The 19221-nt window shown below is 43.5% G+C and overlaps 1 protein-coding gene across 2 annotated transcripts in view; it reads left to right on the top strand.

Annotated features, from left to right (window-relative positions):
- wscd2 (WSC domain containing 2) overlaps window positions 1-19221 on the top strand; it is a 300323-nt gene that overhangs the window by 103793 nt on the left and 177309 nt on the right. Inside the window, exon 1 of one of the 2 annotated variants that reach the window (XM_041201992.1) lies at window positions 17685-17754. The exons of the other annotated variant lie outside the window; for it this stretch is intronic. Within the exon in view, the coding sequence (XP_041057926.1) occupies window positions 17694-17754 (61 nt within the window). The 5' untranslated portion in view covers window positions 17685-17693. Of the gene's footprint in view, window positions 1-17684; window positions 17755-19221 lie in introns of those variants that run through there. 2 annotated transcript variants of the gene reach the window in all.

Below are 19221 nucleotides of genomic sequence, written 5' to 3'. Positions count from 1 at the left end.
CAGTGCTGTTAGGGAGGGAGTTCCAGGATTTTGACCCAGCGACAGTGAAGGAGCCATGATATATTTCTAAGTCAGGATGGTGAGTGACTTGGAGGGGAACTTCCAGGTGGTGCTGTTCCCATGCATCTGCAGCCATTGTCCTTCTAGATGGTGGGGGTCATGGGTTTGGAAGGTGCTGTCTAAGGAGCCTTGGTGAGTTGCTGCAGTGCATCTTGTAGATGGTACACACTGCTGCTACTGTGCATCGGTAGTGGAGGGACTGAATGTTTGTGGATGTGGTGCCAATCAAGCGGGCTGCTTTGTCCTGAATGGTGTCAAGTTTCTTGAGTTTGTTGGGGCTGCATTCATCTAGGCAAGTGGGGAGTATTCCATCACACTCCTGACTTGTGCCTTGTATATGGTGGACAGGCTTTGGGGAGTAAGGAGGTGAGTTATTCATTGCACGATTCCTAGCCTCTGACCTGCTCTTGTAGCCACAGTATTTATATGGCTAGTCCAGTTGAGGTTCTGGTCAATGGTAACCCTAAGGATGTTGATAGTGTGGGATTCAGTGATGGTAATGTCTTTGAACATCAAGGAGTGATAATTAGATTCTCTCTTGTGGAGGTGATCATTGCCTGGCACTTATGTGGCACAAATGTTACTTGCCACTAGTCAGCCAATGCATGGTTATTGTCCAGATCTTGATGCACCTATAAAGAATGGGGAGACTTCATTTGAAAAAGGGTGAGATTTCATAAAGAGGCGAGAGGGAGAGAGCAGCGAGACTTCTTAAAGAGCATGAGAGAGAGAGAGAGCAGCATGATAGGCAAGAGAGGGAGAGGAGTAGATGATTGGTGACTGCCCAATGAGTAGCACTTTTTATAAAATTTAAGGCATGCCACTGCAGCTCAGCCATGCAGAATGTGCATCCTGCAGGATGTGGGAAGTCATGCAGGCACAAAGTGCCCTCAACGACTACATCTACAAGAAGTGTCACCAGCTGCAGAAACCTGAATTCCGGGTTGCAGAACTTGAGCGGCAGCTGGAGTCACTGTGTTGTATCCCCAAGGTTGAGGATTACGTGGAAAGTTTAGAGAGGTGGTCACATCACAGCTAAGAAGTACACAGACAGAGAGGGAATGGGTGACTGCTAGAGTATCTAAGAGAAACAGGCAGGTAGTGCAGGTATCCCCCGAGGCTATCTCACTCTGTAACCGCTTTTATATTTTGGATACTGTTGAGTGAGATGGTTCCTCAGAGGACTGTAGCAAGAGCCAAGTTCATGGCACCATGAGCAGCTCAGCTGCACAGGAGGGAAGGTGGAAGTGCTACAGCAGCAGGGGATTCCATAGTTAGAGGAGCACACAGGCATTTCTGCAGCCCTAGACTCCAGGATGGCATGTTGCTTCCCTAGTGCCAGGGACAAGAATGTCACAGAATAGCAGCAGGACATCCTTTTGGGGGAGGGTGAGCTACCAGAGGTTGTGGTCCACACTGGGACTAATGACATAGGCAGGAATAGGTACAAGGCCCTGAAAGCAGCTTTTAGGGAGTTAGGAAGGGAATTAAAAAGCAGGACCTCAAGGGCAGTAATCTCAGGATTACTCCCAGCGCCACATGCTAGTGAACATAAGAATAGGAAGATTGAGCAGTTTAACATGTGGCTGAAGAAATGGAGGAGGAGGGAGGGCTTCATATTTCTGAGGCATTGGGACCGGTTCGGGGGCAGATAGGACCCGTACAGAAGGACAGGTTACACCTTAACAGGATTGGGACTGATGTCCTCGTGGGGAGGTTTGCTAGTGATGCCGGGGAAGGTTTAATTGGCAGGGGGTTGGGAACCTGAGGGGAAGTTCAGAGAGGAGAGAAGAAAAACTGGCAGTGGGAAGTAGAAGAGTATTAACTGATAAGGAAGATATATCAGAGAGCAGTATCAAGATAAAGAGAATATTTGGAGAATTTGATAGAGCTGGAGTAGGCTATGGTAAGTCATTAGATGGGGTCGGAAAAAGGGGGAAAGATAAAAAGCCTAAATCAGAATAAGTGTGCGTGAATATGAATGCACAGAGTGTGGTTAATAAGATTGGTGAACTGCAAGCACACTTGACAAATGGGCCTCTGACATTATTGCTATAACAGAGACCTGGCTCAAAGCAGGACTGGGCATTAAATATTCCTGGGTACAAGGCATTTAGGAGACACAGGAAAGGAAGAAAAGTGGGTGGGGGGGGGGGCGGTGGGGGGGGCTGTTGAGTGGCAGTATTGATTAAAGATGGCATTGCAGTACTGGAGAGAGAGGATGTTCCAGAGTGGTCAAGGACAGAATCTCTCTGGCTAGAGGCAAGGAATGAAAAAGGTGAAATAACATTGATTGGTGTAATATTTAGATCACAAACTAGTGGAAGGGATGTGGAGAAGCAAATTTGCAAAGAAATTACAGAGAGGTGCAACAATTATAGAGTAATTATAATGAGGGACTTCATCCAAATATAGACTGGGATAGGAAAAGTGCAAAGGGACAAGAAGAGCAAGAATTCCTCGAGTGTGTTCAAGATAATTTTCTGCAGCAGTATATTTCCAGTCCAACAAGAGGGCAGGCACTTTTAGACCCGGCTCTGGGGGATGAGTTGGCCCAAGTGGATCAAATAACAGTGGGAGAGCATTCAGGGGACAATGTATTAGAAGGTTTAACTTGGCCATGGAGAAGGACAAGGAGCAATCCAGAGCAGGGATAATTAATTGGGGGAAAGCCAACTTCAATGGGAAGAGCAGGCATCTGAGTTGAGTGAGTTGGAGGTGAAGATGAAAAGGAAGAAGTTCACATTTGACAGTTGTCAGGTAGAAAATGCAACAGACGATCAGGCTGAATATAGAAGGACCAGAGGGGAAGTGAAAAAACTCATCAGAAAAGCAAGGAGGGAGCATGAAAAGAAGCTGGCAGCGAACATAAAAGGGAATCCCAAGATCTTCTGTAAGCTTGTAAATAATAAAAGGGCGGCAAAACAAAGGGTAGGGCCGATTAGGGATAAAAGTGGAGACTTGCATGTGGAAGCAGGAGAAGTAGCAGAGGTATTGAACAAGTACTATGTATCTGTCTTTACAAAGGAAGAGGATACTACCCAGGCTGGGGTAAGAGAGGAGGTAACTTGTACGTTCGAGGAATTTACACTTGAGAAGGAGGAGGTGTTGGAAAGGCTATCTTTACTTAAAATTGATAAGGTACCAGGACCGGATGAGATGCATCCAAGTGTACTGAGGGAGGTGAGAGTTGAAATTTCAGAGACACTGGTGATAATCTTCCAGTCTTCCTTAGACACAGGGGAGGTGCCAGGTGACTGGAAAATTGTGAATGTTACACCCTTGTTCAAAAAGAATAACACTGGCAACTACAGACCAGTCAGTTTGACTTCAAGGAAATTCCTGGAAACCATAATTCGGGACAAAACCAATAGGCACTTAGACTGATGCAGGATAATTAAGGAAAGCCAGCATGGATTCATCAAGGGAAAATCATGTTTATCTAACTTGCTGGAGTTTTTTGAGGAGGTAACAGAGAAGGTGGATAAGGGCAATGCTGTTGATGTGGTGTATGTGGATTTTCAAAAGGCATTCGATACAGTGCCACACAACAGACTTGTGAGCAAAATTCTAGCTCGTGGAAAAAAGGGAAAGTAGGCACTTGGATAAGAAATTGGCTGAGTGACAGGAAATAGAGAGTAGTGATAAATGGTTCTTTTTCAGATTGGAGGAAGGTCTGCAGTGGAGTTCCCCATGGAGTCAGTGTTGGGACCCTTGCTCTTCTTGATATATATTAATGACCTAGACTGTGGTGTGCAGGGCATGATTTCAGAATTTGCTGATGATACAAAGATTGAAAGCATTGTCAACTGTGACGAGGATAGTCTTGAACTTCAAAAGGACATAGACATATTGGTGGATTGGGCAGACAAATGGGAAATGAAGTTTCATGCAGAGAAGTGGGAGGTGGTTCATTTTAGCAGGAAGAATGTGGAGAGACAGCTTAAAATAAAGGGAGAAACTCTAAAGGAAGTGCAGGAACAAAAGGACTTCAGCGTATATGTACATAAGCCATTGAAGGTGGCAGGGCATGCTGAGAGAGCAGTTAATAAAGGATATTATTATTAATGGGGGTTTTGAGTACAAAAGTAAGGATGTCATGTTGAACTTGTATAAGACACTAGTTAGGTCTCATCTGGAGTACTGCTTCCAGGTCTGGGCGCCATACTTGAGGAAGGATGTGAAAGCACTGGAGACAGTACAGAGGAGATTCATGAGAATTATTCCAGGAATAAACGACTGTGGCCATGAAGATGGATTGGAGAGGTTGGGACTGTTTACCTTGGAGAAAAGAAGGCTGAGAGGAGACTTGACAGAGGTATTCAAGATCCTGGGGGCTATGGACAGGGTAAGTAGTGAGAAACTGTTCCCACTTAAGAGTACATCAAGAACTAGAGGGCATAGCTTCAAAATAATGGGGAAAAGGAGTAGAGGTGATGTGAGGAATTTTTTTTTTCACCCAGAAGGTGGCTGGAGACTGGAGCAAATTCCCTGAGAGGGTGGTGGGGGCAGGTTCAATCGAGGTATTTAAAAGGGAATTGGATTGCTACCTGAAAAGAAAGCATGTGCAAGGTTACAGGGATAAGACAGGGGAGTGGGATTAGGCAGAATGCTCTTTCAGTGAGCCAGTGCCGACTGGATGGGCTGAATGGCCTCCTTCTGCAATGTAAAGATTCTGTGATTCACTGAAGTTGCTAAGATATGAAAAGCAATAGCCAGTGGGGAATGTCGTGCCCCTAACTATGATATGAACAAAATCTCAACCTGTATGATTCCAGGAAACTTGAATGTTTACGAGGCTTGGCAGTGTTGAATTGGTGAAGGTTATAGAACACAAGAGGCTCGGAATCTTTTTTTTGTGATGGCAACGAACGTATAGAAGAGAGAGGAGAAAACGAGCTATGGCAGGAAGCATGGGAGGGAGGAACGAGTGTCTAAAACGATCTGTTTTCAGAAGGGGACATTGAAAAATGCAGCAACATAAAAGCATCTGAGAAATAGGAAAAGCAACTTGCTGCATTAAACCTGTTGTCTGCAGTCAACCCTGTACAGTTTACATTGTCACGGGCCCGTTTCCTGTGGGAGGTAAAAATTTGCAAGCTGTGAAATATATTCCCGACTCTCAAAGGTAACTGTGCAAAAAAAAAAACCTGCAAGTGATCCATCTTACATTACAATCCATATTATTCAACCCCAAGTGAGATTCCGTTCTACAAATTACAATCCCCACAATAAATCAGGCATGGAATCCGAGTGCTCCGGATGTGTTAGAGCACTTGGTTCATGGTCTGGTTTTTTTTTTAAACTGTTATTAGAAAGGGAAGCTCAAAAGACCAATGAGTACTGTGTATATAGAAACATAAAATCATGGCATATTTACAGCACTGAAGGAGAACATTCAGCCCATCATCTCTGGGCTGGTTGAAAAAGGACCTATTCGACGTTAATCCCAGTTTCTATCTTTTGGTCCACAGCCCTAGAGGCTATGGCACTTCAAGTGCATATTTGAGTCTTTTTAATGTGAAGAGGGTTTCTGCCCATGCCTCCCTTTCAGGCAGTGAGTTCCAGACCACCATCAATTTCACAGAAGTGTAATAATAATAGGATAGTAATAGTGGGGGATTTCAACTTCCCCAACATTAATTGGGTTAGTCATAGTGTGATGGGATTAGAAGGAGTGGAATTCTTAAAATGCATCAAGGAGAGCTTTTTAAGCCAGGACGTAGACGGTCCTACAAGAGAGGGGGCGGTCCTGGACTTAATTTTAGGGAATGAAGCTGGGCAAGTGATAGAGGTATCAGTGGGGGAACATTTTGCAGATAGTGATCATAACTCAGTTAGATTCAAGGTTGTTATGGAAAAGGACAAGGATGGACCAGAAATCAGAGTTCTAAATTGGTGGAAGGCCAATTTTAATAAGATCAGATATGATTTGTCCAGAGTGGACTGGGATCAGCTACTTTTAGGTAACTCTGCGTCAGAGCAGTGGGACTCATTCAAGAAGGAAATTGGAAGAGTACAGGGCCAACATATTTCAGTAAAGATGGTGGGGCCAACAAATTCAGGGAACCCTGGATGTTGAGGGATATACAGGATTGAATAAAGAGAAAAAAGGAGGTTTATGGCAGATATCAAGGGCTCAAAACAGCGGAAGCTCTAGAGAAGTATAGAATGTGTAGGGGGAGAACTTAAAAAGGAAATTAGGAGAACAAAAAGGGGGCAGGGAAAAACATTGTCAGGTAAAATAAAGGAAAATCCAAAGTTACTTTACAAGTACATTAAGAGTAAGAGGATAACTAGGGAAAGAGTAGGAGCTATTAAGGATCATAGTGGTAATTTGTGTGTGGAGCCGGAAGACATAGGTAGGGTTCTAAATGAATACTTTGTGTTGGTGTTCACAAGTGAGAGGGATGACATGGGTATGGAAATCAGGCAGAAGGACTGTGATATAATTAATGAAATTAGCATAGAAAGGGAGAATGTTCTATATGGTCTAGCAGGCTTAAAAGTAGATAAATCTCTGAGTGAAATGTATCCCAGGCTGTTGAGTGAGGCAAGGGAGGAGATAAGGAGGAGATAGCAGAAGCAATAATTTTCAATACCTCTCTGGCCACAGGACTGGAGGACAGCCAATGTGGCACTGTTATTCAAGAAGGGAGGAAGAGATAAATCAGGGAACTACAGGCCAGTCAGTCTAACCTCAGTGGTGGGGAAACTATTGAAATAATTCTGAGGGGCAGAATTAATTTACACATGGAGAGGCAGGGATTAATCAAGGACACAGTCAGAATGGTTTTGTTAAGAGGAGGTCTGACCAATTTGATTGAATTTTTCAAAGAGGTGACCAGGTGTGTAGATGAGGGCAATGCATTTGACATAGTCTACATGGACTTCAGCAAGGCTTTTGATAAGGTCCCACATGGGAGACTGAGAACAAAGGTAAGAGCCCATGGGATCCTAGGCAATTTGGGAAATTGGATCCAGAATTGGCCGAGTGGCAGGAAGCAGAGGGTGATGGTCCAGGGGTGTTTTTGTGACTGGATGCCTGTGTCCAGCGGGGTTCCACAGGGTTCGGCGTTGGGTTCCTTGCTGTTTGTGGTATATATAAACGATTTAGACTTGAATGTAGGAGGGTTGATCAGTAAGTTTGTGGATTACACGAAAATTGGTGGGTTGATAAATAGTGAGGAGGATAGCCTTAGATTACAGGAGGATATAGATGGGTTTTTCAGATGGGCTGATCAGTGGCAAATGGAATCTAACCCAGATAAGTGTGAGGTGATGCACTTGGGCAGAACAAACAAGGCACAGGAATACACAATGAATGGTAGGACCCTGGGAAGTACCAAGGATCAGAGGGACCTTGCTGTGCATGTCCACCAGTCCCTTAAAGTAGCGGGGCAGGTAGATAAGGTGGTTAAGAAGGCATATGGGATACTTGCCTTTATTAGCTGAGGCATAGACTATAAGAGCAGGGAGGTTATGCTAGAACTGTATATAACGCTGGTTAGGCCACAGCTAGAATATTGCGTGCAGTTCTGGAATCCGCATAATAGGAAGGATGTGATTTCACTAGAGAGAGTGCAGAGGAGATTTACCAGGATGTTGCCTGAGCTGGAGAGTTTTAGTTATGAAGAGAGATTGGATAGACTGGGGTTATTTTCCTTGGAGCAGGGTAGACAGGAAGGAACTTTTCCCCTTGGTGGAGGGATCAATAATCTCTGGGCATAGATTTAAGGGAAGGGGCAGGAGGTTTAGAGGGGATGTGAGGAAGGATTATTTCACCCAGAGGGTGGTGGGAATCTGGAACTCACTGCCTGAAAGGGTGGTAGAGGCAGAAACCCTCATAACATTTAAGAAGTATTTGGATGTGCACTTGCGATGCCACGGCATACAAGGCAATGGGCCCAGTGCTGGGGAATGGGATTAGAATAGTTAGGTACTTGTTTGACCAGTGCAGACTTGATGGGCCGAAGGGCCTTTTTCTGCGCTGTAGACCTCTATGACTCTATGACACTAGCTTCTGAGTGAAAAATTTCCCCTCAACTCCCCTCCAAGCCTTCTATTAATTATCTTAATTCTATTAAATCGTGGTTTTTGATCTCCCTGCTAAGGGAAATAAGATCCTTCCTATCCTCTGTATCTGGATTCCTCATAATTTTATTCATCTCAATTAAATCTGCCTTCTGTTTCCTCTGTTCAAAAGAAACCAATCCCAGCCTATCCAATCTTTCCTCCTTCTCCTTTTGGCTTCTGCCATTTTGCTTGTGGTCACCACTATGCTGGTTGATCACCCTTTTCCACCTCCTCCTGTCAGTCACCCATTCCTTTTCCAATCCCGCTGCGTTTGGGCCTTTCACCGCCGCATCTTTCCACCTGGTCTTAGGCCTTCCTCTAGTCCTCCTTCCTGGAGGCTCCATCTTCATCATTTGCCTCACCACATTTCCTCTCTCTCTCTCTATACACAGCAGGTGACCATATCATTCCAATCTCTTCTCGTCTGCTTTCTTCAGTGCTCCCACAATCTTCACTGATCCCCTGATGTGCTGGTTCCTGATTTTATCCTTTCCCGTTACTCCTCACATCTGTCTCAGCATCTGTATCACATCAGTATCCAGTAGTTGGTCCTGATGTTGCCCAAGTTGCTGCACTATATAACAAGGCCGGTCTCACAACTGTCTTATAGATTCTTCCTTTCAGTTTCAGTGGTACCTTTCTATCACATAACATTCACAGAGTTACAGGATTGTTACAGCACCGAAGGAGGCCATTCGGCCCATCATGTCTGCACCAGCTCCACCGTACATCTTCCAATTACTCCAACCGGAGTTAATCCATTGCTTAAGTTCCATTTCCATACTTTCATGATCCTTCACCACTGACCCCAGGTACTTGAAACTATTTACTTTCTCCAGGTCTTCACCCATAATCTTTAGACCTTCACCCTGATCCTCTTCCCTAGGCTCAACCTGACTGTCCATAAAGCGGGTCTTTGTTCTACTGATCCTCATACCCTGGTCTTCCAATGCTTTTCTCCAGATCTCCAGATACTCGGTCACGTTCTCATCATCCCTACCACATCGTTCAATGTCACCTGCTAACATCATTGGCCATGGCATTCTTGCCTAATCTCTCCTCATTACTAAAATTCCCTGAATTTGTTGAATGATTCGGATTATAAGGAAAAGACATTCTTCCATCATAGCTGACAAAGAAGATATTTGATGTAGGATTTGAATGAATGCCAATTATAACAGCCTGGACTTTGTGATCAGCAGTGAATTGCACTGTACTAACCGTTCATTCTGTTTTACAGCTGCCCACAGACTTTTTGTGGGATTTTATGTGGCAATTTATGGTCACCAGGAGTCCAAGAGAGTGTTGCATCCTCTGCAGGGCATCTTGGATCTGTGTGAACAGGGCAAGCCATAGTTTATCTCCTCATTTAGTCAAATTGCAGAATCCTTATTGAGCAGCATAGAGTCTGAACCAGGAAGTGTCAGAATACTTAATCCAATGTCAAATCAGGCACAGGAAGCAAAATAAAGATAGGGAAAGAAAGATAGGATTAAGAGAGAGAGAGAAATAAATGAGCCAGAAAAATAAAATAAAAAATATTTTCTTTTTACTATTTAATTTAGTCAAATTCTCCAATAATTAAAATCTGAAGGAGTGACATTCCACACTTCTAAAAGTAAATTTTAAGTACCAAAGAGGCTATTTGATATTAGTTAAGACTTATCATTCCATTAGAAATTCATTAACACTTAGTAGACCAGCCCTTACATTTTCTGGTGCGTTTAGTGGGTATCTAATGGACAGGTGCCACAACCTCACGCTCTTCATATATTTGAATGCCAAATCTCTTCCTGAAGTGTCAGCATAGTGAAACCTGGGGAGCAGCATGCAAATTGGACAGCAGCTTCCTAATTTCCACCGTTAACGGCTCATGTGCAGGTGATGGATACGACTGTCCAATTAACTCCTGAGTTTGCTCACAGCGTCAACATTTTTCTTGCCACAAAATCTAGGCCATTAATTATCACAACGAAAAGGAGAACATGCCTAAGCGCAAGAAATGTTTGTGTTTTTTTTTAAAAAGGCATTCTTCTCCGCCGATGCTGCCAGACCTGCTGAGTTTTTCCAGGTAATTCTGTTTTTGTTTTGGTTTTCCAGCATCCGCAGTTTTTTTGTTTTTATTCTTGAATATTTTCCTTGAGAAAAAGTGTACAGACCAAAAGACATCAAAGAACTCCAGAAGCTCTCCAGATGACTCAGTTTTATAAATGCACTGACCAATTCATTACTGAGATGCACAATATTGTGTCTACTTTGCAGAAACAGGCCATTCTGCTCAATTGGTCTGTGCTGGTGTTTATATTGTACATGAACCTCCACCTCCCCCTCTTCATCAAACCCAATCAACATTACCTTCTGTGCTTTGCTCCATTATGTGCTTCTCTAATTTTTCCCTAAATGCATCTATACTATTTGCTTGAACTACTCCTTGTGGTGACGAGTTCCACACTCTCACCATTCTCTTCTCAGTGAAGAAGGTTCCTTATTGAAATTGTTAATAACTCATATTTATGACCTCTTAACTCTGGAGTCCGCCACAAGGGAAAACATTTTCTGCCCTCTCATTACCTTAAAGACCTCTGTCTGCTCACCCTGCAGTCTCCCCTGTCCTAGCATGAGTAGTTTGATCCCTTGCTCTGGGCTAAGTTGTTGCCACTGCAAAGGTAGAGTATGGGCACAATATTTGGTCACAGCCTTCTTAAGGGGGCAAAAAAAAACAAGGCCAGGGACCCTGGCATGCACTGACTTGCACAGGAGAGCACAAACGGTTGGGTAAAACCAGAAGCGGGCAAGACTGTGATGCCCCCATAGCTGAATAGCCCAATCACATTTCAATGGTAAACCAGCGGACCATCAACATGGATGAAATGTCAATACAATCGGGAACGTATAAAGAAAAAATCAGGAGAGGAAAAGGAAACAAGCAACAAAATAGATTTGACTTTGCCAGCTGATTAACACACAAAGGCCTAAAACTGAAAAGGTTATCTTTCTAAAGGGACTGTGTAAGCTTCTAAAGCCTCTCAGAACTTTTCCTTTTAAATATCACCCTTCAGAAGCATCAGCTGGAGAGCAGCGTTTCAACTCAGGTGGCAGCTTTCTGCAAGAGCTTTTTAAACAAATTTCAAATTGCACAACAGTTGTTCAAAAAAAAAGAGAATGTCAAAACTTTGAGAAAGGTATAATTTTTCCTCCATTAAGATTGCATTGCTCCATCTGGACATTTTGCTTTTAAAATTTAATGGGAAGGCTCAATCAAAAAAAAATCTTTGCTGTTTTCTCTTGGCCTTCTTACCGGCAGCAGTTGTATCAATTTAAAGCCTTGAAGTTTTATTAAAGCTATATTTTTCTGCCGGTGTGACCTGGGACAGAAGGTAATGTTTTCCATCACGTTTGCTCTTTAATGCCTCCTTAAATCATTGTAATACATTGTGATATCTCACAAAGTTGCCTTCGCATTCAGTAAAGTATCTGCACTTAGTATTCTTTATCGCTTTCCCAAGGCTAAAACGCGTTTACGATGCGATCAGAAAATAAGGGAAATTTAAATTCATGGCCCTTTGTCGTCCTTGGATTGACTGCCGTTTACTGGAGTGGTGTTTGCAGCCCATCGCGCTCTAATGGCCAATGTCCTTCCCAATTCAGCAGATTTATTCTGGCTTTATCTTCTCTCTCTCTCTCTCTCTCTGTGGTTTTCATTGCTGCTGAGACGCTGTTCAAATTAAATCTCTCCCATTAATTAATTTTAAGGCCGTCTATCAGTGCGATGATTGCTCTTTAGATAATGTTCGCTTGACACTTTATTGACCTGTGCTTTCACTATTTTTCTTGAGCTGTGGATCTAATTGTCAGAACTTCAGGTAACCTCAGGTAATCTGTATTATAATACTTTAAATAAATGTAATGGGCACCACTTAACATTGAAAAGTGGGCCTGAGATCCATGTGCACGTTAAATGCAAATGCTCATTAAATTACAGAGACAGGATAAAATATATTTATTGTTAGGCTGTCTATAATATTTACAAATGTTGCTTATAGTGCTGTTTGCTGATAACACTGAGTTGACAAGAACATAAGGAATAGAAGCAGGAGTAGGCCATTTGGACTTTGAGCCTGCTCCACCATTCAGCAAGATCATGGCTGATCTTCAACTCCGCCTTCCCATGCAGAGAATGTAGCAGCTAAATTGCGCACAGCAAACTCCCAGAAACAGCGAGCAACAATGACATGGTGGATAACTTCCCTGCTCCTCTGCGAAATAGTGCCTTGGGATTTTACCAGAGCAGACAGATGAGGCCTCAGTTTAATGTCTCAGCCAAAAGATTGCACCTCTGAGAGTGCAGCACTCCTTCAATACTGCGCTGGACTGCATTTTTTGTGCTCAAGCCCTGCAGTGAGCCCTTGAGCCCGGAAAGAGATATTGATCGAGTAAGTGAGAGAGCAAGACTGCGACAGATGGAGTTTAATGTGGGAAAGTGTAAGCAAATCCACCTTGGAGCTAAGAAAGGCAAATGAGAGTATTTTCTAAATAGGTGGAACGCAGGAGCTATGGGGCAGCAGAGAGATTCAGGGGTCCATGTGCAGAAATTCCGAAACACCAGTGGGTAGGTGTAAAAAGCTAATTTAGAAGGCCGGTATGTTGGCCTTCATCTCAATGGAGCTGGAGGACAAAACAGTGGAAGGTATTCTATGGTTGTATAAAGCTCTGGTTTGACCCCATCAGTGTGTTGCAGTCATTACTGGGCATTACACTTCAGGAAGGATATATTGGCCCTGCAGGGGATGTAGTGGAGATTCATCAGATTAGGGTCACCCACCCTCCAGGCGTCTCCAGGAATTGAAACTCAGGACTGCTGTGTGCAATCCTAGAGAAATGTAGGGACATTAAAAAAAAATCAGTCTCTTTTTCATTTTCTTTGAACATTTTTCTTTAGCAGGTATAAAAAATATTGAAAATGGCGGGGGGTGGGGGTGGGCGGGGAAAGCTGTTTGGCTATAGAATTGGGTAATTAGTGTCCTTACTTTCCAATTGGCATAGGACAAATGTGTTGGCCGACTAATGGCTGGAGCGTGGGGGCAAGTCATGTGACGAAACCTCATCGCTTTTAATCGTTGCCAACCCTACACCAGATACCAGGGCTAAAAGGGTTAAATCACAAGGGAAGGTTACATTGGCCTTTCCTTGGGTATAGAAGACGAAGGTGTCGCAGGCATGAAAGGGCTGGAGGAATAGAAACAGAAATAAAGGCTCAGATCCTCCGGTCTCCAGATCGTCAGAGACCAGACGTACTGTGCAAGATGTGTGTTGGGATCCCATGGTGCGCTGACTTCTGTGGGAATTTCCTGGGAAGTTTGAACTTCTGACGGGAATTCCTCTGCTCCCTGGGGCCATCCACTAAAGTCTCTGACTCCGAGCTAGAGTCAGAGACTTCAGGCAGTTCCTTGGAACTTACTTGAATTGTTATCCATGAAATGTTAGGCAGAAAACCCTAGTCTAACTCCTGGGTAACTACACTACCAACCTCACCAATCACTCACACTGATCACAACTCCCCCCACCACCACCCCCCCACCCCCACCGCTCCCAACTCTTCCCTGACACCCGCAACTACAGTTGGACCTGACCCAACCCGACCTGATTACCCTCGGCTCACCTATCCACTCACCACCTACCCACCTCACCCACCAACAGACCTGCACCCTCACCCACCTGCCATCCTGGCCACCTACCACCCACACATCTGTCAACTTACCCACATGACACCCTATCCGCCTTCCATTTATCCACTTACCTCACCCACCTACCCACCCTTCCATCCTGCCCATTCATTCATCCATCCACTTACCCATTCACACATTCACTGACATTCACACTGGACATTTTTAGCTTGACACCTTCCAGGACAAAGCAGCCCACTTGATTGGCGCCACATCCAACAACATTCACTCCCTCCATCACCGACGCACAGTAGCAGCAATGTGTGCCGCCTACAAGATACACTGCGGGAATTCACCAAGGCCCCTTCAACAGCACCTACCAAACCCACGACCACTGCCATCTAGAAGGACAAGGGCAGCAGATAGATGGGAACACCACCACCACCTGCAAGTTCACCTCCAAGCCACTCACCATCCTGACTTGGAAATATATCAGCCGTTCCTTCACTGCCGTTGGGCCAAATCCTGGAACTCCCTCCCTAACAGCACAGTGGGTGCACCTACACCACATGGGCTGCAGCGGTTCAAGAAGGCAGCTCACCACCGAATTCTCAAGGGCAACTAGGGATGGGCAATAAATGCTGGCCCAGCCAGCGATGCCCACATGAATGAATTTAAAAAAATACATTTAAACTTACCTTACAGCAGTTAGTGTCATAAAAATTGTCCATGGCTTCTCGTCCCCCCCACCAACAATACAGCACTGCAATGGAAGTCTTCGTGGGACTGTATACTCTGCATTTCTGAAGAAGCCAAGCTCGGAAAACCTGGCCAGAAACACGGAGCTGTTAGGGTGTTGAAAAGTTTGAAGAGTGATTGCCACTTTGTGGAAGATCCAGTCAAAGAAAGAAAACAAAGAAATCAAAGGAGAGAAGATTTAAATGTGAGTCTTCTTCCTGGCCTCTCTCTATTATCCCATCGAGGGATAAAGGGTTATGGAAATCACGATGAAGTCAGGATACAGGTCAGCCATAATCCAATTGAATTGTAACTGAATGGCGGAACATGCCATAGAGACTGACTCCTGTTCATAGGAAGGACCCCGAGGTGCAATGTTAACATACTGGCTCAATTAAGCATGTATAGTTTTGTGCTTCACCTGTCCAAAAAAGGGTACCAGCCAGCACTGCTTAGAGCTGCTTCCTTATATAAAAGGACAGGTTTTAACCAAGCCGACTAACAGTACTGCTCACGGCTTTCTAGCCATTAGGCCACACTGTTCAGAGGTGCCACCTTTTGGGTGAGAGGTTAAACTGAGATGCCATCCTCCTTCTCAGGTGGATGTAAAAGATCCCATGGCATTATTCTGAAGAAGAGCAGTGGAGTTCTGCCCTGTGTTCTGGGCACACATTAACCCTCAACCAACTCTTGCCATTATCACATTTTATGCTTATGGGATCTTGCTATGTGCTAATTGGCTGCTGCCTACCTACAAGCATGACAGCAGTGATTACACTTCAACAAGCACTTCATTGGCTGCAAAATGTTATGGAATAATGTCTTGAAAGCCACCTTACAAACACAAGTAGTTTGATCTTTTTATTATTTGCTCTAAAGACCAATGTTTTTGTAAAGAACAACTCAAAATAACCATTCCTGCAAATGCACTTCATGTGAACCTTTGTGATTTTTTGTTTAATGAACCATCCTATTCTAGCATTGTGTTGGCACGTAAGTGCTTTTAGCTTTAGTCTGCTCAGTATAGCTAATAATACACATAACCACATTTGCTGTGCACTTGTCTTCTGAAGACCTGTGACATACATGCCAAAGCAAGGAGATGCTCATCTAAATGACTCTGATGTAAACCTGTTTGCCATTGCAAAGCGAATGGTCTTCTACTGCACTGAGCAGATTGCCTACCCAGATTGGCATTCACATAGCACTATACGCAATCTTTGGAAGTTCCAAAGCACCTTACAGCCAACCTTAAACATCCCTTATGAAGTGTAGTCGCTGTTAGGATCCAGGGAAACACGAGCTCTGGACTAATGGCTCACTGAGGTTACACTGACCCATCAGGGAGTCTCCCAGGAGCTGTTAACACAAGACCATCTCCAGAGTGAGCTGCCTCAAGCAGGCTATTAATAATGTCAGAGAGGAACTATCCCCAGTTGTAACTAATCCCTGCAGTGCCATTTTTGGAACAGTGCAGCATGTAATTAGAAATAACACTGATAAACAACAAGAGAGGCTTTAACAAAGCACAGGACCATGGAGTAATCAATCACTGGCTGGCAGAGCCCAATGGTAGGGCAAGATAATTCACCAAATACACCAGCAATATCAGAATAAGCAGGGGAACGCTGCTTAAAGCCAAGGAAATGTGCACATTCAATCCTCCGGGATATACCATTCTTCTCATGCAAATTCACCGTTCATTTATTAAGGAGATAATCATAGTGTTTTATTTTTGATGGGGGTGGGGGGGATGTTTAATTATGACTGTGAAAAACTCATTACGCCGCAGAGCAAGATTTTTTAAACTGGCGCTGCGATTTTGAGCAGTTGGCGTGTATGAAAATGCTACATACAAATGATAATTTGTTGTTACAGGGATTTCTTTCACTTGTTAACACTAGTAGTTAATGTTGTACTGTGATTTGGATACCTAGACATTAGAGCAATTATTCTTTACACTTGTCAAAAAAAATGTGCAGGAAATTCCATCCCAGTGAAGGGTGTAAAGAAAACATGTTTTTTTTTAAATATTGAATCACAATCACAAGCCATTTGGCCCAGGTAGCATTCTAGTTATGTTACTGGACCAGAGAACCAGGCTGATGATCTAGAGACACAGGTCAAGGCCGCTGGAGAATTTAATTTCAAATAATTAAATAAAATCTGTAATAAAAAAAAACGAGTTAGTGAACAAATCGTTGTAACATCTCATCCAGCTCACTAATTGTCCTTTTGAGGAAGAAAATCTGCTGTTCTTGCCCAGTCCAGTTTCAATTGACATTGTTTGTAATATACTTGTTCCCATTCACTTGTTTCAGGTTTGCTGCAGCAGACATGAAAGTGCAATATTTGGTGAGTCTCGGCTGTACACCGATTTCCATTGTCCAGCAGAGGAGATCAGTGATTATGTTGGATAATGGAAGTTCCATTTTAATACACAGCAGCCACTGTGGACATCTGTTCAATCTCCTTGACCTTACTGCCTTTAAGAACCTCTCTTTCTAATACTTCCACAAAAATTACTTCATAATTCAATTGAGATATTCCTGGAGAGGATCCACACTGTATCACCTTCCTCTTCTGTGTAAGCGTTAACCCTAGATGAAGCAGAGTGATTTAGCCCATGAAGATTCCTTCCTGCAGTGCATTTAGTTTAATATAATGGCGTGTACAATGTGTAATGTGTGCATTGTATCTGTGTTAATTTTGTTGCTGCACCCCCCACCAGTGTTTCTTTGCACTAGTACAGCAATGTTTCTATGTAAAACTACCAATTAAATTAATCTCCATTTCAGTCTGGTGCTGCTACTTTGTGGCAATAGTCTTACGTTACCTTCCCACGCCTGTTCAATTCATGGAAGTTACTTCAGGGTCTCACTTCCCATCCCTCACAGCTAGCTCTGCTCCTGCTTTAGCCATCAGCACTGGTTAATATCTGTATTCCGCCAACATTTATATGGGTGGCGCTAGCTAACCCAGGCATGAGCTGCTGAGATGATAGCCCTGATAATGAAAACTTACAGGCGGAAATAATCTAAAGACGAGTTTTGAAGATTTCCGGTGATGGGGCTGTGACTATATCCTTTGGCAGCTTGTTCCACTGTGGGATTGTCCTTGGGAAGAAAGATTGTTGATACACTTTCTTGGAAACAAATGGTCTTTGAAGTTTGTGTGGATGACTACCTCGTGTTTTGTCATTGCCGGAGGGCACCAGGTACTTGTTTCTGTTAATTCCTAACCAGCCATCCCATGTTTTATAGAACACAGGCAGTCCGTTTTCTCCCCCTTTTGCTGTAGTGATTCCCGTTCTAAATCTTTGATCCAGGATGTCACTCCGGTTTATTTCCCATACTGATTCGTGCAGGACACCTTTGGATTGCTTCAATCTTACTTATGTTTCTCACCTTATAAGGACCCACACAACTTGCATACTCCAGGATTGGACAAACAAATGTTTGATCAGCTAAAATCTTAGTATATTTGTTGCAATACTGAAGATTTCTCCTCAGAAATCCGAGAACCCTGTTTGCTCTGGATGTTATCTGCTGAATGTGGAATCCCCATTGAAGATAATTTTTATGATGAGTCCCCATGTATGGTTGTGTTGGAGATTTCAATGTCAGACCTTCAAGCTATCTGTTGGTGAATCCTTTCTGTTGGTGATGCACATGACATAGCATTTTTTAGCCATCTCCCATTGGTCCTGCCATTTTTGCAATTCCAGAAGATCATCTTGCAGTGAATTGATGTGATCTTGAGTTTTCCCTGATGCATAAACCATGCAGACATGTGCAAATAGTTGCACACTGTGTTTTTAACTTGTTGTTCCTGTCTGTCTTTCCAAACAAAGTTCCCTGGGGCTTTCCGCCTGTTATCTTCAGGGGCTGTTCACGATGTGGTTTTACAATTACTGCTCTTGGCAAGGCTGTTGGTACACTTCATATTTTATTGAGCATTATATTAACTATGTATAATAGAGGCTTAGCATGAGGCTCTACATAGAACCATCTCTCTCCTTGCTCTGTTGTCAGGCGATCTTATGTCACTGATGATGTATTCTGTATATTTACATATTTAACATTAACCCTTTATACTACATCAGCAACCCCCCCCCCCCCCAAAAAAAAATCTGACTATTAACTACATTAGTTATCTTATCCTACATCTCCCCCGAAGTCCCTGCCTTCATCCCTGGTTCACAGGGATAAATGTTGTGGGGGTTTCACCAATCTCCCCGACCTTGTTCTCTGCTCTCTTGGAGGTTGTAAAGGAGCCAAGTTCTCCATGCTATCTCTCAAACTATGTAGAGTAGTAAGTGAATTTTCAGAGACTATTGGATCTCTGTTCACATTGTCTGCCTGATAATATGGGTAGTTGGGCCATTTCATAGATGGTCTTCTTCTTGTAGATAGAATTATGCTTTTGTTTCTTTTCACTCTTCAATTTCCAGTCTCTGCGAGATCATATGTCGGACACGGTGTCTCTTCCAGTGCTTGGCCTTCTCGATTTCTGTTTCTGATCCAGACTGATTCACCTGTTTAGAGTTCTAGTGAGTCATGTGATCTGTGGTGTTGATTGCACCTTCTGATCTGGTTTATATGATACTCATCCTCCTTCTGTCTTACTCTCTTGACGTCAGGTGCTTTCAGACATGGCATAAGCGCATGTGGAAGTACAAGAA

This window comes from Carcharodon carcharias, chromosome 13 (assembly GCF_017639515.1).
Source record: "Carcharodon carcharias isolate sCarCar2 chromosome 13, sCarCar2.pri, whole genome shotgun sequence".
Classification (NCBI taxonomy): domain Eukaryota; kingdom Metazoa; phylum Chordata; class Chondrichthyes; order Lamniformes; family Lamnidae; genus Carcharodon; species Carcharodon carcharias.
The sequence above is the reverse complement of the archived record's forward strand: the minus strand, read 5'-3'. Positions and strand labels throughout refer to the sequence as shown.